This window comes from Actinia tenebrosa, unplaced genomic scaffold, assembly GCF_029948245.1.
Source record: "Actinia tenebrosa isolate PJP-AT-01 unplaced genomic scaffold, QUT_ActTen_1.0 PGA_scaffold3__52_contigs__length_22856419, whole genome shotgun sequence".
Classification (NCBI taxonomy): domain Eukaryota; kingdom Metazoa; phylum Cnidaria; class Anthozoa; order Actiniaria; family Actiniidae; genus Actinia; species Actinia tenebrosa.
Window position 1 is genome coordinate 20,642,112 of NW_028292580.1, and position 25,767 is coordinate 20,667,878.

A 25,767-nucleotide genomic window follows, 5' to 3' on the forward strand; every position below is an offset into this window, starting at 1 on the left:
GACTTCAAAGATCCTAATAGTAACTTTGGTCCTGGGGGTTTCTCTTTTCGCGTGTTTACGCAGAAATTAACTCAAGAAAGCAGGGGATATTGTCGAAAAGCTGGAAAGATTTTGTCTGCAAGTGGCGAATCTGCTTTGGATAACATCAGAGCCAATTTAAAGGACAATGTCTACATGATCGATCAAAGTATCTTCATGTTTGCTGCAACTCCAAATGGTTTTAAAATGATGGATAATCTAACCAAAACTATTCCATTGAAGATTTTCGTCAAGCCAATTGTTAACAAACTTATAGAGACAGAATCATCTTCAAAGTTAAAGTGGTATTCTGTATTGTCAGCTACCATTTTCCAGAAATTTGGACCAGCAAGCTCTCCACACTTTCCTAAAATCCTAGATGATCGCGTTCGAGATCTTTATGACGCTTTTAATCCCGATCTTGTCACCTCTACAGCCACAAACTACGTCACCATAACTCGTATGACCTTCAGGTTGGACGATTTCTTTGTTTTAGATCCAGAATACGTCACCCATTTATTCATCTTTGCAGATGTTTTGGAAATCAGTCAAACTGCCAAGTTAAAACTACCCGGATCTCAGAAGATTTATCTTGTATGCAGACAATTCGTAGCGTTATCCTCTGGCAATAATGTTCCGGAGATCATTGTTGGATCCCACGGAAAATCCGATCCTGTCATCAAGATCATTTCAAAAGAATTTCTTGGAATCTTGAAGGTGAGTCAAGCCAATCAGGGTACACACCACACTTACGCCAATAAACTTGTCTACGTAACTGTAAGAGACCCAGACTTGCAAGACATGTACACGGTGAAGACAGATAACAGTAAGAAGCTTTTGTACCCAGACAGACAAACAGAGCCTGAATTGTACGACACTACAAAACAATCACACGAAGGAAACTGGCTCCGTGGAAGTTTAGTAAACGGCTTTGAGTTGGCTGTGGCAAGTGTTCAAACCATTCTAACCGTACGCACCAGTGAAAAGTCCCTCAACACAGCAAGCGAAACTCTAAACTGGATTACAGATACGCTCGTGAAAAGTGCCGATAATTCGACCCATTTTTCAGCTGATCTTGAAATGATACTCGGCCGTGCGTTGCTGATAAGCAAGACACAGTTAACAGAATACTCCAAATCAAGGCTTATTGTTCCCAAACTGAGCTTCCCAGAGTACAAAGAGCTGTACGAAAACCTTTTAACTACGGTTTCCAATTACGAAACGAAATTTGGAGAAGTCGCCAGAGAAATAAATCGGCGCAAGCAAACGGAGACTGTGACAAAATCCCTAAATGAGCTGAACAAAAACGTGAAAAGCATAGGTTCATTCTTGATTGAACAAACTGAAGTTAATGCAAAATATCAAGATGACATAGCTGACACTCAACAAAAATTACACGATTTGGAAAGAGACCGCATAGACCGAGAACAAGGACGAGCAAACGCTTTAATGGATGAGATCATTAAAATACACGGTGAAATTAATGATGCTGCTGAAAAACTCACAAGCGCATTAGACAAGTATCAAACAGAGCAATTTGTATCAACAGCTTTAACCGTTGTTCAGGTTGTGGGATCCTTATTCGCTGGAGGGGTTGGGTTCACAAATGTTGGCGATGAATTACAGGGTATTGTCAGAGTTGTAGAAAAGGTGAAGAATGTTATGACGATTATTGAACAAGTGAACAAGTTGTATGATCTTGGTATTAACATGAGGAATGACATTGGCACCATAAACAGAGCTCTGGAAAACATGCCAAATATGCAGATCGATGTAGATACATTCCCCACCGAAATGGAATGGAATGATTTTGACAGTCGAGTTGGCTCTTACTTGAGTACGGAGAGCTTTCTCCCTGAAGCGGTAGCTGGAGAGGCTCTTGACTATCAACTTGCTTCAAAACGCTTATCTGCAAGAGGAAGAAAATATATCCGCATCGCTGCAAACATTGCCAACATCAAGTACAAACAAATCCAAATCGAAATGGAAAGGGATTTGGCCAAGAGACAGACCGGTCGCCTTCGAGAACTCAAGAGCAAACTAACTCAAAAAGACCTCTCCGATAACGATGCAAAAATTACCGATCTCTTCGAGCTTGGTAATATCATCAAAATGAAAGAGAACCAGGTTCGTTCACAACTGGTCCAAACGTTTGTAGTTATGGACGCTGCGTTACAATACCACTACCTTCAAGAGGCCACTTTGATAGAACGATTCGACACCATGGCCATCCATCAGACAGCAGTAAACCAGATACAGTCTTCTATTTCTGCGTTAGAAAACTTTCCATCTCTTCCTAAAGACCTCAAGAAGCCCATTGAATACAATATCACCGGTGTATGTGTCAAAGATTTGTTGTCCAAGGACGGATACAAAATTTCCATTCCACTCAGTTCTCTTCCATTCCATGAGTACGTGCGTGTTCGTATCATAAGAATGGAAGTGCGTGCAGACAATATTCTAAAGTCAGCAGATAACACCGCCTACATTCAAGCCACGGCGTCTGGAGAATGGTTTCAAGACAGAGATCTCGATCGCAATCCAAAAAGCTATTCCACTTTTCCAACGGAATATCGCACTGTGTATAATATCAAAAGTGGAGAAACCATTGGAAATCCATCGGAAGAATTTGCAAACAAATTTATAAGAATCACTCCATTTGATAACTGGGTGTTTCGTATACCAAAGGTTACTACCAATAAAGGAATTCGCTTCAGCACAGCTCTTACTACTCTTAGGATCAGGCTTTACCTCAGAGTCATATTTCATCCCCCTCCATTAAGCTCGAATGATCGATCTTTCGACGGAAAGCTCTCGGATGATGTTTTAGGCAGTAAAGAGAATCTTATTGACAAAATGGATGGCCGCTCATTGGTTCGTGAATGGGACGCCATAATGGCAGTGAATGCCAAACGTGTAAATGAGCTTTGGCAAAAACAGTATGATGATCAAACCAACGCTGATTTTGTCAAACGCATTGTGACAAAAAGGTGCGTCTCTGTTGATGCACCAGGATTTAAGCTTGAAAACAAGCTGATAATGGACGTTGGTGCACCAAAGATACAATTTATTCCCAACAATCAAAATAGAGCAACACTGAAGATCAAAATCAAAAGTGCGCTTCTCGAAGGCTGGGAGACAAACAAAAGAGCTAAAACGGTTTATCATTTTAACAACACCCTAACAGTAAGTGATGACACTGTAGTCTCTGGCACAATGGATCTCTTGAAAATAAGCGGATCCCTAACAGGGACTTCTGAAGATTCTAGAGTTGTCTTAGATTTAAGTAAAGAAGTTTTTGGTTTTATTGGATTGGATATAGAGAACGAAGATACTAACGTTGCAATGGTAAACCAGATCAACAAATTTTTCAACAACAAATTGAAATCGGCAAATTTCGAAGTAGCAAAAATTACCTATGAAAATCAGCTAACACCAGCAAGTCTTGTGCCTACAAACTTCTACCTGGCGACAGGAGGTTTTGGGAGACCAGAAAACCCTAGCCTCGGGACACTATTCATCTTCTTTAGAACAAGCTCAACCGGTTCGACTGCCCACGAACAGACTCAACGGGACTTTAACGATCCGTTATCAATCGACCAGCAAATTATCCCAACAGGTTTTGAAGCTGCTTTGTTCATCAGTAACAGAATCATCTTCAACGATATTATCAAGAAAGACATTGAAAACTATTTCAATTTTGATTTATCTACAAAAGTTGTTTCTGGAAAGTCCACAAGTGAATCTCAGAAGTCGGTTTATTTAGTAGGCAAAAGTGGTTCATATTATGAAATACCCGACATATTAATAGACTTTGACAGAAGTCATGAATCGGCCACTTTAAACTTCAGAATTCCTGGAAACTCCTTCCAAGCTAAGCCTGTCAACAAGGGTCAAAAGATTCAAGTGAATTGGGTAAACACTAACTTCGACGTTAGTATTCCGTATCTCGAGTCAGATTTTCGAGGTTTACACGATTGGGTTGAATGGGATACAGCGACATTTTCTGTTAAATACAATAAGTATTTCACGCCGAGCATTGACAGTGACCTGACGATAACATACACAGAGGAAGGGTCTGGCTCAGCAAGCAACGAAGGGACACCTTGGTACGAGGCTTTTTTCACCGACTGGGATTACGAATATTGTAGAGATAAGATTACTTCTAGAGTAAAACAAGCAGTTCAAGGTTTTAAAAAGTTCAACTTTCGTAGCATATCGGTGTTTGCCATTACCCAAGTTGTCTTCCCCAACAGAAATGCCTTCCGTCTCACCGAGGTTTACATTCCAGGCGACATGGTTATTTTTGGCAACATAGGGTCAAATAACTAAACATGGCTATACCTAAATTCAACACAATGAGAAGTTTATAAAGATTGTTCGTAAGAATTCTTAAGCTCGAGCTGTTAATGATGTGATGCATATCAATAAACTACTAAAAATAGGTTTGCAGTTTGTAGTTGATATACTGATCTGATGCAGCTATAATTGTTGCTGTTTGCTAACTGAAAGGATTCATGGGCTAAATACCTGACATATCTCTTTTAAAGTGCTAGTCTTACGAAAATGACACCCGTCCATGGAAATTGTACCATATAAAATTAGATATGTAATATAGCTTACTGTCCAAATTATTTTTCGATACGAGACTGGGAAGATGTTGCATTTAGCCGGTAAAGTTTGGCCGTTTGAGTCCGCCATTAAGCGATTGCGCTACTGGCAACTTTTAGTGATTCGAAGGAAGTAACGTCATACGCGCCACCCTTCAAAATTCGCGGCTTTTCACAATGTGTAATTGCAACCAAATTTCGACTATTTTTGATTTAAAAACAAGCCTTAAACCAAGTCATGCCTTCTTACAGAGAATGCTGTAGAGGCAGTGTGGATAAGAAGGATGCCAGTTGCGCATATGACGTCACACATAAATTAAAATGCAACGAGAAAACATGCTGCTCATAGAAATGGCGGACGAGCTTTTAACAATTTTCGGAAGTAGAATTCAGACGGGAAAAGTTTCTTTTTTGAACCAATTATTGTTTATTGGCGAACATTATAACCTATTTGAGCATATACAAAATCGGGGATTTTATTTGCGTCATTAATATATTTTTGCAAGACTAGCACTTTAAGAAATACAAGATTGGAAAATAGCAATTTCAAGAAGATTTATACATTAATAAATCCGATGTTTGCTTGTGTTTTACTAAATTGAAAAATTAAAACATGCGAAAAAAAGTGATTGCATGCGTACTCAAGTCCCAGAAACTAGGTGGAAACGAAAAACTTATAAAGATGATTTTTTCCTGTTTTCTTGTTTTCGATTTCTTTAATTTTATCGAAGCTGACTCTTTTAAGTTCTCTTCTTTTGGTTTCTGGCTTTGTCCAGGGGAATATCGATGGCAAATGAGTGCGGCTTAGTTTCTCACCATGCCACCTTCAAAATGTTCTGAGCAGATCCGTGTACTTGTTGAGTTCCATTTCAGGCTATCATTCTTCAAAATAACTTTATAGGATTTTCTAACAGCCTCATCTTTCGGTATCCTGTAGTAGTGTAAATGAGAAGCGCTTCTGAAACTATTTGTACAGCCAGGAACACAGGAACTATAGTGAGACATCTCAACATTCCAACTGCTTAAAGTTTGTAAACATGGCGACTCTGTCCCTTCAAGCAATCCATAGATGCTTTGCGTTCGTAACTCAAACCCAGATCCCGGCTCGTTTAGAACATGGCGAATTGACTTTAGACTTTTAGACTCTTATTTATTCACACACTTATTTACAATATTGAAATATACAGAACAGAGATACAAATATACAATTGAATTAAAATAAACCAATCAAATAAAAACAATCATGTTTGAGTGTGCGTGGCTGTCGAAATAGTAAAAACTTTCGAGTCGACAGCCAAATTTGCTTTAATATACGTTATCTTGATGCTTCTCGTTTGTAAATACAACTTCTTATATTTTGACGATTTGAAACTGCTTAGTTATTCCTGGGTTGTTGTACAAGCTATTCTTGCAGTTTTCTCTGATAGACGACGATCGATTTTCTCTGATCGACGGTAGTTGTCTCTTTTGGTAGACACTGGACGTTCTTGCCCATCGCCAATGGTTACGACTTGCAGTAGCGTCATGATACAACCAACACTGCATTTGGGGTTTTTCCTGAATTCTTTAAGTGAAAGGAATATTCCATAGAAATAACGAACTGCAAGAAAAGAATAAGAGGTCAACATATCATGACTCATAATATTAGGTTTTTGCTCTTTCTCTCAGCCAACACAGAAACTTCTGTGTACACCTCTATTCATTTTAATTTTATGATACCTTACCTGCAATCATGACAAGAACAAAAACATTTGCAAACACCAGCATCAAAGACACACCGACGGTGTCATCTTCCACGTTAACCAACGATGACAGACTTTCTTCTGGGATCTTTAGCAACAATGCCATCGATTGGTTAGCCATTGTGGCAAGCTAAAGACCCGAGATGAAGCCAGTGTTCAAACAGGTATGGAACCGGTTTAGAATTGGCAAATATGACGGCATAGATACCAGACAATGATGCTGCTACTCCAAGAAAGAAGCGACCACTTTGACCAGAATAAATCAACACCGACGTCAAAAGAACCTTTCGGACCAACTCAATGACTTCCCAATACCAGCAGTGGTCACTGTAGTTTTCGTAGATAAACCTCATACCTAACGAAATCTCGTTTCGATTCTTCTTGAAATACTTCTTGATTGAACCCCACTTCGTTTTCTTGCTGCCTGCGAGGTTTATTTTAGTTTTTTTCTGTCCAACTTCAACGCCCTCTTTGTTCCTACAGTACTTCCACAGCATGATAACAGTGACCACTGGAAACAAGACGGGGATGAGCAGAGCAAAGAAAGCCAAAAGAGCGTACCTGTTGTAGACTGATGTGTAGCACTGGACAGAGTAATCTGATCGTAGGTACCAGTTACATGTTTGTTGGTTGTCACAGACCTTAGTGCATCCAAATGGAAGAACTTGGAACACCTTCTCACATGTTGCTGGATAGGTAACAAACAGATAAAGAAACACTGCACGGTAACAGTTCGCTTTACAGGCAAAAAGCTTTTTATTCCTTTCTTCCTGGTTGAAGTTCTTCATTTTTAAGAAGAATTTCGTCGCATGCAGGTATCCCACGGCAAGCAATATGACCAATACGTCTAGAGAAACATAGGTCACAAGACCAACGTACGGTGTGATCTTGATGGAGTGACTCAGACATTCTATTGGAACAAGTTTGAAGATGTTCAGCTGCACTACATCTGCAAACTTCATCAGCTTTGTTAATGCCTGTAGGCCATTGGATGTATGAGTAAGCTCGTAGTGTACCACTTGTAACTTGGTAAAACCCGATCATTATCTTAAGACTGCTGAAGATTGTATCCGTCGCAGAGCGTTCACTTCTGGCTTTTTTGTCTTTGACAATCACAAAGGTGATAATTGCCAGAACTGTGAAGACGGCAGTGAACTGAAACACGATTACTAAGAGAGATGGACACTTGCTACAACCAGAGTACGTTTTATAGAAACCTTTGGAGCAGAGAGCGCAAAGAATTCCCTCGTAGCCATTGGAACAGTTTACAACAAATCCTCCCTATTAATTCAAGATAAATACCAGTTCATGAGCTATAAATATTTACTAAACTGAAAGAAAACACTATAGCAATTACACAGCGAGATGCTGTTGGTCACCTCAGAATTCTGAAACGCGATCAATCATGTGGATGTCCAGTGGACATTCCAAGAGTGCATGCCACACTCGGACCTTATAGGATTAGAACAAGATTAAAGACGAATTTTCTTTTCACTCACCTTGCATGAACTTGGAAAAGGACAGACATAAGCAGTCGGCAGAGTTCCATTGAATGCTCTCCAATCTAAATCATGGTCTTTGTTTTCTGTTTGTAGTTTTTCAGCAAATGTCAGATAGTTGTCTTTCTCGGTGTCTTGGCTCCATATCCAATAAAACCCCGGATGTAGGTTAATCGTCTCATTGGTGCATTGATAACCAATGGGGCATTCTTTACAAGCACCGAAGCGATCCAAACGATAAAAGTTGTCTAAACAGGGACACGCTCTGAACCCAGCTAATCGTTTGAGGTTTGTACCTTTGTTTAAACAAAAATGTGTGTAAAAAATGATAATCTCGAGCCTCAGAAATTGACAAAGCCATTCTTCAGTAAAAACTAGAACCGGTCGTTGCTCTTACCTCTGGGACATGCTAAACAGGAAGATTCAACTCTTCCTGGAGCATTTGCGATACTAACAAACGTTCCCAAAGGGCATTGTTTGCACCCAAGGCCATGAACGATCTCACCAACGTGCGCAATATCGTCTTGATAAAAGCCACCTAATTAATAAAAAACCGACAATTTATCGAATTTAGTAGAAATTCATAAATCATTCTAGCCCTCAAAATCCTGACACGAAATCGATAAAATCCCCCCAAAAGAGTCCCACACACCGAAAACATAAATAGTGCGCGCACTCTTATTCTGACTTTAACTCATCATCTAAGCCTGGGAGGGGCTCACTCGCAGAAGGGTTGGGATACTCGCCGTAAACTTTGAAAATGACTCCTATAAGGTGGTTCAAGTCCAGGTGGGCGCGATCACCTTTTACCCATAAAAGGTACAAATCATAAGCAATTATTGGATGAGGTTGAGCACGATATCGTAAATTATCAAGACTGAGGTTGTGTTATCTGCCGAAGCCGAACGATAACCGAATTCAATAATTGCTTTATTATACATTTTGTATACTGGAAAAAAATGACATAAACTTGGACAAGAATTATGAACGCCATGATGTCGCGTGAAAAACGCAAAATTCTAAATTCAGATTTCGAGAATCTTTCATAAAATATATCAAAATAAGTTAAGGTTTCCTTAAATAATTGTTTTTGTATATAATTATGGAAATAAACACACAGTGTGACCTTGAAGGAACTTGACATGATAAATGTATTATCTGTAGGAAAATCTACATAACCAATAAAGTCTTTTTTTCACATGCGATCCCAAGTCTAGAAATATGAGCCGAGACAACAGAAGTGAGAGGAAGTACACCACACCTACACCACCCTTAATTACTTGTGCAGAATACGTACCTGCAGGGCATTTCTTACAGCCATACTCGTTGAGGAAAGTAAGTTTGTATTCCCCTTGAGGACAGGGTCTGCAGAGGGCATACCAGTTATTGGGCTGTTTACAGAGGTATCCCGTGCTCCGAAGAAAGTCCGACGCAGGTGGATATATTAGCATGTCCACAAACGTTTCGCTTGGTGCACTTTGAACAGAAGAACATTTACTCATGGTGAGAAATCGTTTGCTTCAAAGTTTTAGCTGCTAGTTCGAAGTCGAAAGCAAGTTGTTTGGCCAATTTATACAGAGCAATACGAGTCGCTAGTATGAGGTGCGCGGTCGTTTGGCGAGAAAAAATCGCCTACCGTGTATATGGGCCTTTAAAACTATTAGCTAATTTTTCTTTTAAGGCGGATTTAGATGCTACGATTTGTCGGCCCGATTCGCCGGTCTGCCAGTATCTATCGGGAGTGCAAGTCGTACGTGTAGTTTATTACCAGATTCAATCCGATTTCTATCGGATTGAATTGGCCCGATTCACAAAATCTGTTGCTATGCAACAGACTTTTTCGTGACGGGCCGATTGTTGAAGTTCTGGCATGCGCGCGATATTGGCAGACCGGAGAATCGGTCCGACTAATCGTAGCATGTAATTATATTCTTCATTACTCTTATTTCTTCCTGATACCACCTCTACCAGATCATTCATTAACCTCCAAAATTTTCACAACTTACAAAGAAATTGTCATTTGATTCGTAGGGAAGGTCGTTCCAATATCAAGGGTGTGGAGATTTGTTCCAATTAGGTAACTAATGTAACCATGAAAAAAACAATCAACATTGAATCATCAGTTAACCTAATACTTGGAGTCCTTGTGACGTCATAAGCGCTATTTTGGTTGACTATATAGAGGTTATTTCACTATCACGTGCCCATCCCATAATACTGCTTGGGCTCCCTGTGGTTAGATGGCAGAACAATAAAATCCCTCTGCTTTTAGGAATTGAATTCTTTCTTATGTAAAACGATTGTATTGTTCCTGCCATCTAACATGGCTGCCGTCACGTGGTGGTGCAAAACCTCTATTGGTTGCTTGACAAAGGTTTTGACCTTGCTCAAGCTTACCCCTAGGTTCCATTTATGATTTCATTATTCGAATTCTGGGATAGAATAAGAATTTCAATATTCGAATACGAAACCATTGATGGAACCTAGGGGGGTGGGGTTGGGCCATTTTGACTGTAATAAACTCAACCAAGATGGAAGCTATACGAAGCCACGTGCACCCCAATGATAATGCATACAAGAAGTACTGTTTAATAAACGAGCAGGAGTATTTTATCGGGTATAAAACACGAGGCGTAGCCGAGTGGTTTTAGACCCGATAAAACACGATCTGCGAGTTTATTAAACGGCTTAAAAAACTCATGATGTATGTTTTCGTATTGTACCGAATTCTTTAGGAAATAAACCAAGTTTGATAGAGAAAATCCAAGTTAAAGTTTATGCAAATGAAGACAAATCTATATCAGATATAAAACCTCCTTCGTGGTCATGATTTCTATTGTGTTTTCTTCATGAATTATTAATGAGTTTTCTAAAATTGATTTAAAAGAAAAGAATAAAGACAAAAACATACACTACAATTAAATTCGTATTGTCAATCAATGCACCACTTTCAATGACTTCCAAAGGATTATTTGAGATACTTCTACAAGTACAAACAAAACATTATATGTTAATTGGAATATTAAAAATGTGGTTGTTCTGGTCGCTTAATAATTTCTCGTACTCACAAATGCCATAGGTTGATGCCAAAGAACGTAAGCCTGGTTATTTTTGTCAATTTATTCCCATCTAAAAACCTAAAAATATAGGGCAAAATGTAACTGTAATTATTATCTCTGAAATTATTATCTCTGAAATTATTATTTCTGAAATTTTTCTCTCTGAAGTCTGAAGTCCCTTCTCGGCTTTCGTAGTCTACTGCTATGTGATACGTTGACTATTCTTTCCCTGGCCAATTAAATTCACTTTAGACCCGTGAAGTAGATATCAGACTAATCGAATTGGTAGGCCTTAATTCCTTTCCTATTACACGTTGACTGACATTTTGTATTTCACGAGTTAAATGCCTTTACTCTAGTTTTAATCCAACCTGTTAAAAAATGGCGGCTAAAGTAGTAAGGACGTGGTACAGAAATAGTAAATAAACAAGGTTGGTTAGTGTGATATAAGTAGTGGGTGTTAAACAGTTTGATTCTTTAAAATAGAAATTTCGCACATACAAATTATATAAATAGCGCTGATGTTGAAACGCCATATCTTCAATTTCATAAAGGTTTGTTCTTGAAGCAGATCTAGTCACAGATAGGTGAAAGATAATTATAATGATAATGCTATTCTAGGTCAGTTATCAGTTAAATAGGTAATCTGAACATTGAAAACTCAATGGTCGATGATCGATGGCCAATGCTGCCAAATAATAAATGTTTGACAATAGAGTGTGTGCAACCAGGTGACTCAAAATCCCTTGAGATATGAATAACAATGAAACAGCAGCCATCTTGGTTGATCTAACAAGAGAAGCTAATGAGGAAAGCTTTGTTATCGTCAACCGAGATGGCGGCAATGACGTAACATGCACCTACACTCTATAGCCAATAGTCAAGGTTGATAACATATGGTCAATGATCAATGGCCAATGGCGTGCCAAATAATGATAAATCAGTTGTCAATAGCCAAGTAGTTAAGGGTCGTTACCCAATAGTCAGTGGTCAATGACCAATTGCAAAAAGCAAATCGTAAATAGGCAATGAGCAATGGCTGAATATTGGATAATTAACGATAGTGAGTGGTAAAATAACCAAGGTCCTGTGTTGAATGTTGTGTCATGACTAAGGTTTTCAGTTATGATTCTTACAGTGATTGTAATCGTCTCAAATACTTAAAAACGTGTTTGTCGATCCTGTTTATCCTGTTGCCTCCTAGATCACTAATCAGATGGAAGCAGACATGTTTAGTACACTTTAGGAAGTTGAATGTCAATGGACTGCTTCGACGATACTTCGATAGGTAAAGGTGATCGATGTGTTGTCTTAAATCATCTTTTGTTGTATTATCTCGTGGTGAGCTGTTCATATCAATCGATTTCATTTTTGTAACAAAGCTTTATTTGCCCCCTGGACACCCCATAATGCATTGCAGAATGCAGAATGCCCCCTGGACACCCCATAATGCATTGCAATCCAAGATGGCCGCCGTATCGTCGAATTAGTCCATTGGGGCAGTGTTAGTGTTACGCCATGTAGAAACAAATTATTCTATTCCTTTGCCGTGGGCGTGTGCGTGTGCCTAATTGTAAATGTACTCAGTGTGACGAATTTTAATAAATTAAACTAGACTACACGCACTCCCTACCAACTATGAATCGCGCTGTCCCAAAAATTAACCTAATGAAAATCCCTACATTGATCAGGCTAAGTTTTGTTGATAGATTTATTAAGTTTTAAGCTGGTACCCCACTCGAAAAAATATTTTCAAAGAAGATAAAAATATACATTGCCATGACAGGGTTTACTTCTGTGTTATGCCTTATACATAATATAATTGAGCTTCAAGTTACTTACAGCAACATGAGATCAGATAAGCCATAGAACATTGAAGAGATATTCCCTATCAGATTTTGGCCTAGAAATCTTTAAGATAAGAATATAAATGAGCATGACGAAATTTAGCACAACATGTAAAACACGCACCTTTTGCTATAGTAACTAGCTCCAAGCTGGAAAGGGGGTCAAGGACACCCTAGACCTCCCTCTAGATACGCCTTGTCATTATACATAGAGGATATTACATGGAGGCGCGAAGATATGAAGTTTATCTTCGAGTGGTAAAAATATTCCTCGAGTGAGTGCAGCAAATTTGAACTAAAGAGCTAAATATTTTTTATACGACAAGATACTTCATATCTTCAAGCCAAAGTGTAATTTTCTTTTTATCATATAGACACATTTACGAGCAAAAACTGAAAAACATTGGGAAAGACGTCAACGATATCTTCACCATTGAGGATATGGAAAATTAGCATATGCCAACTTGTGTATTTCCTAAGAACGCGCGCGCTCATTGGTTAATTGGAGGTGAATATTGTACGATATTCACCTCTGAATCTCGGAATATTGAGTCGGCAACAAGATGGCATCTGCCGGCAATCGTTTTGCTACAATTTCCGATGAGGAAATTGAAAAAAAGAAATTAATATCATTCCTATCAATACTAAAAAGGCAACAAAGTATGGCCTAAAAGTTTTGCTAAAAGTTATGCGTGAATTTGTCACGCGAACTAAAAGTTTCTGTTTGTTTGTTTTTATTGAATTATTGTATATAAAAATAAGTTGATAAAAAGATATAACTAGCTAAAAACTAGTGTGAGCTGCGTCGGTGTTTCTAATGAAACAGTAATGATGAAAAGGTAAATTATACACCGTGAAAAGATGAAAAAACTTACTGACGTTTCGGACGCTAGTCCTTCGTCGGAGTAAAAGAGAAAGAAGTGGTAGAAAGGAGTGTATATATGATAGAATAAGACAAAAGAAACCAATGAGAGCAAGGTAGGCAAGGAAACAAAAACAAACAATCAAAAGACAAAAGAAAAGGTTAGCTGAAAATAAAGTTAAAAATAAAAATAAGTTACTCTGTACACAAGTTGGTATGCTAATTAGCAATTATTCGCCGAAGGCGAAGTGAATATGGAGAATATTTAGCTCGCCTCTCGAAGACTCGCGTCTCGGTAAATATCCACCGATATTTCCTTCGCCTTCGGCGAATAATTGCTAATTATTCACCGAGGTCCCGGATGTAGTTCGTATGAAAGATAATAGTGGCGTATTTCCAAGTAAAACACTAATGTCTATATAATAAATTAGTTCTGCCTCGTATGGGGTCATGACCCTTTTGTAGACTATCCTAATGGCTTATTTATTAAATTATAGTACGCTCTTACAGTTCCATAAAAACGTATGGGGCTGCACCATTAAACGAACCAAGAGAAATATGCTTGATTTGGTTATAACGCAGATCTCTGTTGAAATAGAACTCAGGAATGATGATATGGTGGCGATTACATAGAGGCTACGAGGTCAGTGAAATACATAAAAGGTTAACATAGCTTTTGCTTGTGACATCACGTGGACAAACAACGATTTTCGAGTTACAAAAACAAAAACGTTGAAGTTTTTCTTGCATTCTCATAGTAAGATTTCTTTCTTCAAAATAGTACTGGCTAGTATTTAAAAACAATATTTAGATATTTTTTTTGGCTTTATTTGAACGTTTTTGACTTACAAAGACATAACATCCTTCGTTGCAAAGTTTTCGGGAAGATATGATATCCTGTTCTGAGCGAGATTTCTGTAATATAAAATATTTTTGAAATGTTATTGTCGATACGGAGCTCTTATAAAAATAGAGGGGCGTTCGCCGTCGAATTCCTTTAGACCAGCCCATGCTTGCTGATGAGAGCTTTCGACCCTTAATGCACTACAGTTTATCTTAGTTATTACTTACACTTTATGATTTGCTATCTGTGTCAGGTGATCTCGGGGAACGCGCGAAGGATTGTTGTAGATGATCAGGCGGTCCTAGTTTCAGTTGTTTATCGACGAACAAAAAGCTATCATTTCACAATAATTTCATAAAAGAATTGAAGCCACAACGCACCATTTGACCCATAGGTATTCGTTATAAGAAAAGGTAGGATTTTAAATGTATTGCTAGTCCATAACGTAGCTAGGGAAGCAAAGATTTAGAGTAATCTTTTCTGACTTCGAGCGCCATGTTTTTTTTCATGGACCGCCTGATCACATTTCTTCCTGCGCGATGATTGGCTAGTTTTTGATGGGCTGTCAAAACGAGATCACCTGACCTGAGACATGAAAAGCTATTTGCAAAGGGTATGCCTATGGCTATGCTACAGCACAAACGGCCATTTGAAAATGCGATTTAATGAGTCCGAAACTTAAATCCGATAGAACTGAAATATATCCTCCATTACACTTACATAAGTGCTATCTTGAAAAAGTTACCAAACGAGTCATCTTCGACGTACGAAATGCGATTATTTTCAAGATTTCTAATACACGAAAAAAAAAAAAAAAAAAAAGAAAAGAAAAGAAAGAAATAGTAATGATAAAAGGGTAAATTTTACACCGTGAAAAGATGAAAAAACTCTAAAAGACTGCTCTTTTACTCCGACGAAGGACTAGCGTCCGAAACGTCAGTAAGTTTTTTCATGTTTTTCATCTTTTCACGGTGTAAAATTTGCCCTTTTATCATTGCTGTTTCATTAGAAACACCGACGCAGCTCACACTAGTTTTTAGCTAGTTATCTCTTCTTATCACGAGAAAAGATGGAAACGGAAGAACGACCTATTCTCTATAGGTCATTATGGTGGCGTTTAACAAAATCAAAAAAAAAAATCAATTAATAAAATAAAACAAAATAACCCTAACACAAGATAATTGGAGACGGATGGTCTAGTCCGGGAGTAACCTGTACTGTCGTGTTTCCGTCGCACTGATCACTGATAAAAAAAATATCCCTGTAACAACTTCAGTTAGACTGTGGGTGACGTATGTACGTGAAACCCTTTTATTTTTTAAGATGTAAGCAGTAATATATGAAGGAATAATGTTATGGTTGGTGACACTTACAAGACGTACACAAACTCTATTCCTTTTGTCGCCTCTTTGGTAATATTAGTTATGCGGTTATTCTGTAGATCCAAGTTACTGCATGTAAAAGCGAAAAGTTATAAATTAGGAATGAACTGAAAATATTGGGATAAATATTGTATCTGATTGAATTTATTTAAAAATCACACACCACACCACACCACACCACACCACACCACACCACACCACACCACACCACACCACACCACACCACACCACACCACACCACACCACTGATTGGCTTAGCTACTAGCTGCAGGTGTTGGAGTAGCCCCCAAAAAACGTTTTGTCAACCTTATTTCAAAATTGTCGTTTCAATTTATTTGACCGATTGTTAGGAATATGAGAAAACAATTAGACCTCTCGCCCTTATGGTCTACAAGTCAAAAGCTCATTCGATCTTTGGTCGTACACTATTCGGATTGTTAACTATCCGTTACCCTTGGATTCCCCTCACCCATATCTTACTGTCTATACAACTCCAGCATGAGTGAGGATATTCTGGATCACACCATTCGATGTCATTTTTTAGTCCGTTGTTTTCTATAATAATTACTGGCTTATTAATTTAGGATGGTACCTACAGGAGCACGCTCTCGTAATGCCGCCTAATATAAGATGAGAACGACGGCTTGTCTAGTTTTCTACGATAAAATTAACAAATTGAAATCAGTTTTTATGTGTCTGTCTTCTTAATTATTGACGATAAATTGCGTCATCACATTGTCAAAATAGTGTGGATCCACGAGGCGTACTTGTTTTTTGCAATACCAAAAACGATAAAGATTTCTCATTTGTATTGATCAAAACAACCAACGGAAAGAGCGCGCGCTCGGTCAGCTTTATCTGTTTCTCCTCTTATTGTGAAAACGAATATTGATGTCACTTAACTGTACATCATGTTTGAAAAGCAAATGACTGGTCTGTCAAACCGGCAGCTAGCTGTAATTAATGATGAAAACTGATGCCGTATGTAAATGCAAATTCATAGGGGAGTTCTTGGGGCCAAAACCCCTTTTTAAATTGGAAAACATCGGAGATATCAAGGAAAGCACCATACAAGGGACAGCCAGCAAAAGGATAGGCAAGTGCCAGTGAGAATGTAGATGAAGGGAAATATAGGACAGAATAGAAGAGTACGATAGCGTTTTAGATTGCAATGGTAAAACAGTATAACATCATACGAGAATGTTATATAAATATATATAAAAAAATTATTATATATAAATAACCATGCGCACTGCACGGGACCACGAGGAACTACTGGGGATCTACGATGTGGCATGGGTTAAACATGAAAGATCATCATGTCCTTACGTACAGTATGTCTCCCATTTTTGCATGCATCAAAGCTTCAAGATTCAAATCATTCAAACTGGTGATCTTATTTTCTCTTAAATCACTGAAACAGAGTGAAAATAAACTTAAATTATATTAGCCACGTCCAAGTAATGTTATCGAGGTATTTAGTGGGACTGCTACAACTACCTCTTAAAGGAAACATTATTCGTTCAAATCAAAACTTCATTTCAAAGCGATATAGTTAACGCACAAAAATATAAGAAACTATATATCAGCCCACGATATGCCCTGCCTTGCAGGGGACTAGAGGTTGTTTCAAGGTTCGATAAAATTGAGAGATTTAAAAAAACTTACAGCTTTTTTAGTCCTTTTTGCTGCTTGAAAATGTTCGAATTAACTTTCTTGATATCTGTTTTTCTAAGCATCCTGTGACATTAGAATCAAAAATTTAAAAAACCTTATACAAACGTCACTGTTTTGGTAAAAATACAGACCGAGACAACGGCAAGATGAGTGAAGACTACTGGTGGTGCTGACTGACATCAGGTAATAGAGACCGGAATGAATACAGTAAAAGCTTTGAACCAAGGATCATATGATGAGTGTTGAGTTTGATGGTCCGGGAGAGAGTAGTCTTCAGAAAGACTGCTGTTGGTGGTGACTGACATCAGATAAGGGAGAGGATTAAATAAAGTGAAAGGTTTGAACCCAGGCTCTTATAATGAGGACTGGATGTGATCGTCCGGTTCTTCGGGAATTACCTTTCAGTCTAAAATTTACTCTCAACCGGATGAGTTCTCCGTCACTTTCCAACGACCAGAGAAACGGCAAAAGGGTATAAACGAACAGGTACTTACAATATTTTTAGCAGTCGCAGGTGTTTAAGTGAATCCTCTTTCAAGTCTGTCATGTTGATACCAAACGTCACCCTGTTAGATAATACTATTATGAATTGCGGTTTTGCACACCATCATTTGCCGGCGCCCTAATCCAGCTTGGACTGCCTGTGGTTGGATGGCAGAACAATAAAATCCCTTTGCGCTTGGGAATTGAATCCATTCTTATGTACGTGAAACCTGTATTGTTCCTGCCATCTAACATGGCTGTCGTCACGTGATGGTGCAAAACCTCTATTGCGGTTAAGAGCCTCCTTAATTGGCACATTTGTTTCTTTTTTTTTTTTTTTTTTTTTTTCCCTGCCCCTTTCTTTTCCTTTTCCTAATTGAAATTTCCAAAATTTAATATTCTAGTGGCTTCTGTAAGATTAGTTTCAGTTATAAAATGAGGAGGACACCGCTCAGTATGCCAAGAGAAAAAATACTAGTAAACAAAGTAATAATCCTCAAGAGAATGATAAATGGCTCGTGAAACGCGCGAATGCTCAAGGAAATGAAATGGAAAAATTTTACACATGCGCAAAAACGCTGTCCATAGAATGACGTTTTAGCTGTTTCCAAGGTAATTTGGAATCTAGGCGCGCAATGCGTTGTTTGTCACAGCGGAAATTTCAAAGTACTTTTTCAGTTATCTCGTAAAAACGTAACATTTTTCACCAAAACGACGAAATATGCTATTTCTAAAATATATTTGGTTAAACTTTCTAAGGATGAGTTTTTTCCTTTGATTTTCGAGTAGAAGCCATTGTTAATCGAGCCGCAAGCACGGAATCTAGGTAATAACGAGCTACGAACATTATGTTCCCTGATTGGCTAATTACTTCTGGCTGAGGCAAGAAAAATCACCTGATTTGGGAGTCAGTGCAGAACGCTTTGCATCATGGATGGAGCTGTTTTAGGGGACGCTTTATCATTTATATTGCGTATTTTTTCTTGCTGATATAAAGTAAAAAGAGAAAAAAACGTGATAGAAAACTTGAATTATCGTGTTAATTTTCAAATTTATTTCGGTTCTTGGTGCATAAAATGCTAAGTGATTGATGAAGGTCCTTTAAAACAGCTTCATAATGCAACGCATTTCTACATGCACAACTCTGGAACAGCTGCCATACACTCACAAATTGATGGTATAATGTGGTAGCAATTTAAGAGTATCCACACTAGCTGGTGATGCACAGCCTACTGTATATTCACTGATGGCTCCAAAACTACACTGACAGTTCCTTGGACCTGTTACACAAAAATCAGTAGTTATTCGAGAAAACCCATTGAAATGTTAGGCATCCAATTGACCAATAGAAACTTTTTTCGATTAAAAATTGATATTTGTCACTATATAACCAATGAAATAGTTAGGGATTCTGGGATAAGATACTGGTGAAATCTTTCACGAACTAGACTACTTGCACCAAAAGGAACACGTGACCTACCTCCAGAAAAACGAGCAGTTATGTCAAAATAAACATCAGAAATGAAAAGGGGACCTCGATATTAGAAGGCTAGCGGAGTTTTAGCTCGTGACAAGCGAGAAAGGATCGCGGAGAAATGGCGTTAAATATAAAATCAAATATTTTATAAGGATTTTTCTGGATGGTAGGCTTTGCCAGTTCGTTTTCACACAACTGCTCGTTTTAAGGGGGAGGTAGGGACACGTGACCTGTTAGTGCAAATCGTATATTCAGCCGGTCACACTATTGTATTCATTAAAGCGACAAACGATGAGGAGATCATCGCATGGTAAAAGACAATCCGAAATGACTATTCTTTGGACTATACTCATATCGAACATAGTCACATGTCATCAGAAATAATACAAACTTTGCAGCCAAATAACGCACGGTCTGTTCGATAACAGTCCAATATAGAAAAGTGACTTCCAATAAGTATACAAACTCAACTCACCTTTTCGGCGCTAGCCGTCACGGGGTATGAATTGTTTTAGATTGTGTTACGGTCACCAAAAGTTCGGACATTGTTCTCGAATTTCCATACCGAGTTCAAGATTATCCCGTACAGACTGACCAAGCTCGGTTGATAAGAGTTTTATTATATATGACCACTTTTCATTGAAAAAGACAAAATATTTTCGCCGTAAGATTAATATGCGATCGGACCGGTTAATACCGGAGAATCTAGACCAGTCCGCGATGCGATCTATCCAATCAGATTGCTCGATTTGCAAGTGTCCAGGCTCTAAGATTCAAAATCATTAAATAAAAGCACACTAATGGGACATTCCATGGAAGGCCACTGGCACAAAACTATTTTGTAACTAATTTAATGCATATCTTACTTATTACTTTTCATGAAATATATCAACTCCTCTAGCAACTTACACTGCGGACTAAAACATGTAATAAAGAATAAGTAGTCACTCGAACAAGCATATCTTTTGATCTGAAGCCCTCTACACTGTGACAACGACTTATCCTCCTGAGTACATTCTCTACCAACAGCCAAATTTGTCCAGGAGTCAACAAGTCGATCCATTGGTACTGAAGGAATGTTGATCCCAATGTTGCTATATCCTAGGCTTCGGCACGTCAAAGATGCTATGTTGGTGTACTGGCGCCGACCCTCATTGGTCAGGTGTGTACATACAGGGGCCCAGGTACCATTAAAGAGTAACTCTACAACACCGGCCTTAGAGCTAAGGTTCCCCTGTGGACTGGTCAGACGAATCTGGGGAACTGAAAGCATAAAACACACGGTAGATGGATTTTGGTATTGAAATTCTAAAGACTTTGATGTTTCTAATAACAAAGAAGAAATCTTTACCAAAAAGAGTAGTTCTTGTTTTGCGGGCCGGGTATCACTTAATAGTCAGTGGCCAACAAACCTTAGGCCCTCGTTCCTTGATCGAATTGGAATTTGAATTTTGCGGAGGGAGGAAAAACGTACCCAGGAAAATAAGTATACTTTTCAAGCACAGCAGAGAACCAACTTTGGAAACTCTCTTCACATGACACCGTGCGAGTCCAGGAATCCGCGAACCCGGGTCAAATGGGTGAGAGTCGAGCGCTCTAAGCCAATCCTGCTTCCATAAGTATATATATCATAGGTATATTTTAGTATAATCTTAATCGTACTTACACTCGCAAGATGGTTGGTATTCAGACCAAACTCCTGTAGGGAGACATTTTCTTTCCAAAGGTCCAACCACGAGATTTGAACCCTGACACTCAAATTTACAAATGCTGTTGACATAGTTGCTAGAAGTGCAGTTTATCGTACCGTTGATAGGAGCTGTGAGTGGTGTGCATCTTGGAGCTGTAAGTCAAAGTTAAGCAAATATTAATATAGCGTTTTAATAAGTGCGACGTCAATTTATTGGGAAAAGCGACTTCCGGGTCCAAAAGGAAAAGCATTTCTATAAAGACGTGCCAGTCTTACTTTTTCTTCACGACAGGATTTTTTTTTGTCTAAAGGTTTAATTGTTTCAATTGGAGAATAAAGCATTGGTAACATTTACAAGTACAGACACTCTGACCCATACACAGTAAGCTAATAGATAGAGCGTTCGGCTTACGTTGCTTACAGCCCTATACTCTTACAATCTAATATCATTTACGTAAAGGAGTAATAGTTAACCGCAACGTTTGACCCGGTCGCTCAGCTGGTTGAGGATCGTTCTTTCGTGTGGGAAATCGAGGTCGTGAGTTCAATTCCATGACAGGGCCAACACTCAGGCTCTAAAAATAACTTAGAAAAGGTTGTCTTTCAAACAACATCTACAGAGCATTCGATCTCCATGCACATTACTCGGATGCCCACGTCAAATGATGGTGCCGTCTCTCCACACTACCTCACCCTGCATCTGAGGGACGTAAAAGAACCAATGAGGTTCAGAACTCACCTTCTTTTTCAAAGAAAACTATGTCATCAACTGCGGTTTGTTCTGTTGCGGTCATAAATGGCTTTGATGCTTCGAGGACAACCTAGAAAACAACAAAGAGACAGACAAATAAAATATTAGAATGCATGAAAGAAGGCACACACTATTCCCACTGTTTAGGCGTCTAATCGACTGGCTATAAAGTTGGGGATTGGGGGTGGGGGGGGGGGGGGGGGGGGCAGATTTGGATTTATGGAGCTAGCTGGGTTTTTTTTGGTGGCCGGGTATCAAACGAGGTCGAAAAATGCCAATTTTCAACCCCCCAATTTTCATGCAGGAAATGACATCAAATGAAAAAACAAATATTTCAGAAGTTCTGAATGTGTTAGCTGGAAATACGTCATAATCTAGCGAGGGCGAAATTCCCTTCTTTGATTAAAACAAAGCAATGATACGATATGTCATAATATATTTTGTCATCTTGTTGGGGACATTTAACAATAATTAGCATATATAATAATCATTTTATCTGTTGCTAACTTGCTATCGAGTTGTCGTGACTTTAATAATCCCGGGGGCTATTTAGAGGAATCGATAAATCTTGAAGGCCGGCAAGGTCTTCATATATTTGATACAAAATATCTAACCTCATTGTTGCTTGAATTGATAGGAACTGTAATCCATTGCCAAACGTATCTGATGTGGTGTTTCGAAGCGAACTTAACAATTGTCTTTTCTCCGACCTTAACTAATAACGTAATGCTACCCTCCATTGCATAGGAAAAGGACAAAACTCCGTACCCCGTGAAGTTGGGATAAATTAACTTTACGGAAAAAGGAAGTGAGTTCGGCTCACTGTAGGGAGTTGCAATGTGCTGACCTGAAATTGAATTTAAAAAAAAAAAGCTATTTCAAAAAGCTATTGTAATGCAAAAATTAATGAAGTGAATAATTTCTCAGTTTGATATGTACCTAGTGAAAAATACACTGCTTATTATTTTTTTGGGAAACAACACTTGTTAACAATAATGTTTTGATCGCATTTTTGAACTTTAAAAAAAGGGGTTTCGTGTACTGGGACTAGGAAAAAGGTTGAGAATGCATGAACAATATAATCATAAATATGGGACTTCTTCAAGTTAAGGTTTATGGCTGGAATTGATATTTATGTCATTGGGATATAAAAACAGAAACACAGGTGTTCCCTAAGGTTCATCACTGGGACTGCAAGCTAGAAACTAAGAATAGAGAATATAATAACCAAAAGTGAATTTCTTCAATGTTTTTAAACACTAGGAACAGGGATTTGGACACAGGGAATGAGAAATATAAACAATATTGGATATGTCCAAGGTTCATCACTGGCACAGAAATTTAAATGCCTAAGTCCCTGGGAACTGCAAAAAGAATCACCAGCATGGGATTTCCTCAGGGTTCATTGCTAAAACCAGGGTTTAGGTCATCGGGAATGGGAAATAGAATTAACATTGGATTTCTCCAAGGCTCATCACAGGCGCTGGAGTGAACCCTGTTTATTGAGCTCAGATGATTGATTATTATTTTGATGTCAGAAGAATGATACATACTTATTCCTTTGTTTAGGAGCCATCTCTTGGAAGCATTTTCTGGGTGTTGCCATCCACACAACCCATCATCAAATGAGCAAGACAGCATAGACACTCCTTCAAAATAACTTATGGTTAGGGCCTCGCATTTTTATAAACATTTACAAAAATCACAGCAATGCCGCTCTTCATTTTCCTCGAGTTGTTTCAAAATTCTAGATCAAGCCTGAACTCTGTTTCAACTCATAGGTAAAGAAGGCTTTCTATATACATCAAGAGAAACCACTTCATCAACAACTTAAACATGTCTTTTCTCCAAGGTTCATCACTTTTATAGGTAAAATAGGATTTATAAATAGACATCAAGAGAAACCACTTCATGCATCAATAACTCAAACGTGTCTTTTCTTCAAGGTTCATCACTTTTATAGGTAAAATAGGATTTATATATAGACATCAAGAGAAACCACTTCATGCATCAATAACTCAAACGTGTCTTTTCTTCAAGGTTCGTCACTTTTATAGGTAAAATAGGATTTATATACACCAAGAGAAACCTCTTAAAGAAGTCAATTTTAAATTATCCTACTGCATTAATGTCATTGTTTTCTCTCTTATTTGTGATTCAACAAAAGACACTTGTTTTAATTTACCGCAATGACGCGAACAAACAAAAGCGTGAACTTTGGTATTCGCAAGACGGTCCTTTTTTTGGTTTTTCTTCTTACCTTCAAGGAGAAACAAAAAGACCAAGAATTTTTGCACCAGCATCTGTATACTTATCAACAACATTTCTAGAAAAAAAAGAAAAAAAAAAGATAGAGAGTTTTCAGATACATGGATAAGTAATAATGGAACTTTCTAGATCAAACTAATGGAATGCAGGACGGAGTCCTCTAAAAGTGGCAAAGCTTCGCAAAATCGTTTTCAAGTTATCCTCTTTACACATACTGTATACATCAATGAATCAACTCCACCTTCTCCATCCTTTCTCTTAGCATTCCCATGCAGAAAAATGTTACAGTTCGACAGAATTTTTGACTCACCATTTTAAAAAAGGCCTTCCAAACAACCACAACTTCATCCAACGTGCAAGGAAAAATGAGGTGGTTGAATTTTTTCTCAAATAAGTTATTGCTTAAATAACAAAAGCTATAACAGATGGTGTGCACTAATAGGGTTTTTTTTCTTGGCAATTAGAATCGGAGCAAATACAATTCCCCTATCTCAAAGGCGCCGGGAGCAAGTACCTAATACAATCTGCCATACCACGCTGATAGTATATAAGAACATTTTTTTTACAATAACAAATTAGTTTTACCTTTTCCATTAGAATTTGTATCCTTAAATCTATAGCGGTTTTGACACAAGGTATGAGATGGGATATCAAACAACTTGATAAGTTGTCGTAAAATTCATCCACTGCAGTCCTTGTGTATGTTGTAAACGTTGGCCCATTGTCTAAGGATTTTGATTTCAGTTCAGGATTTCTAGTGCGTAGTATAAGGAAGATTACAGTGGAAGACGATTACTTTTCCACCACGATATCCATGACCTTGGGAGGTATTTCTCATTTCCTCAATTGTGAAACAAAAATACGAAACGAATGAAAGAGCAACCCAACAAATAACAAGCAAGCGAGGAATTAAGAAAACAAACAAAATATTTAATTAATTAATATAAATAAATAAATAATAAATAAATAAATAAATAAAAAGAAAGAAGGGAAAAAAGGCAAGTTGGCATCTTTCTTCTTAAACTTGCCCACGACGAATTACGGTCCCGTAGCGACATTTACATAAGGTAATGACTACCTTATGCTTCAAAATGCTCACCTTATGCTCAAGAACAAATAGATTTAACTGTGGGGGGTTACGATGTAAAATGAAGTTGAATAAAATTAGAATGAAAACAGAAGATCGATATTTACTTTCTCTTCCGCCTCATACACGATCCACAATATTTTATTTATTTAGGCGACAGCCCCAACAACCTACGTTGTGCCATGCTAAATCCATTCTTAAAGTAGATTCCAAGATACTTTTGTTTGCATTTGAGAAAAAGTGAAATATGACGTCAATCCAAAGTCTAAATGAAAACGTAACACTGTCTAGCCGAGGAAGAGTGTTAGCCAATCAGAATCTAGACAAGTTGCAAATCTGAGGTTTCACTTTTGCTCTTGAAATTATTGATTTCCAGGCTACCAAAAGAAAAAAGAAAAAACGGCCACTTGATAACAGTGACACATGCACAAAAAAAAGAGTTTCATATTGTGTTGCAATGGAGAGCATGTT

The 25,767-nt window shown here is 38.1% G+C and overlaps 1 protein-coding gene, 1 long non-coding RNA gene and 1 pseudogene across 3 annotated transcripts; all 3 read right to left on the reverse strand.

The window, feature by feature from the left end:
• Window positions 1-5,879: 5,879 nt before the first annotated feature.
• Window positions 5,880-10,846, reverse strand: LOC148908869 (uncharacterized; annotated as a pseudogene). The gene is made up of 7 exons (XR_016120757.1): window positions 10,781-10,846; window positions 9,876-9,950; window positions 9,167-9,345; window positions 8,267-8,407; window positions 7,870-8,165; window positions 6,353-7,651; window positions 5,880-6,228 (listed from the first exon to the last, which is right to left on the reverse strand). The product of XR_016120757.1 is annotated as an uncharacterized LOC148908869 (transcript).
• Window positions 10,847-10,933: 87 nt separating this feature from the next.
• On the reverse strand, window positions 10,934-13,110 carry LOC148908870 (uncharacterized). Its single transcript, XR_016120842.1, has 5 exons — window positions 13,106-13,110; window positions 12,771-12,839; window positions 12,065-12,136; window positions 11,430-11,501; window positions 10,934-11,006 (listed from the first exon to the last, which is right to left on the reverse strand). It is a non-coding gene; the product is annotated as an uncharacterized LOC148908870 (long non-coding RNA).
• Window positions 13,111-14,139: 1,029 nt separating this feature from the next.
• LOC116303081 (uncharacterized) lies at window positions 14,140-25,114 on the reverse strand. Its single transcript, XM_031712531.2, has 16 exons — window positions 24,520-25,114; window positions 24,202-24,267; window positions 23,495-23,590; window positions 22,556-22,788; window positions 21,930-22,011; window positions 21,167-21,343; window positions 20,410-20,763; window positions 19,192-19,303; window positions 18,035-18,106; window positions 17,532-17,603; window positions 17,197-17,277; window positions 16,460-16,519; window positions 15,855-15,932; window positions 15,202-15,273; window positions 14,487-14,552; window positions 14,140-14,223 (listed from the first exon to the last, which is right to left on the reverse strand). Exons 2-16 carry the CDS (start codon window positions 24,263-24,265, stop codon window positions 14,142-14,144), a joined length of 1,701 nt encoding a protein of 566 aa, XP_031568391.2. The 5' UTR covers window positions 24,266-24,267; window positions 24,520-25,114; the 3' UTR covers window positions 14,140-14,141.
• Window positions 25,115-25,767: the final 653 nt, after the last annotated feature.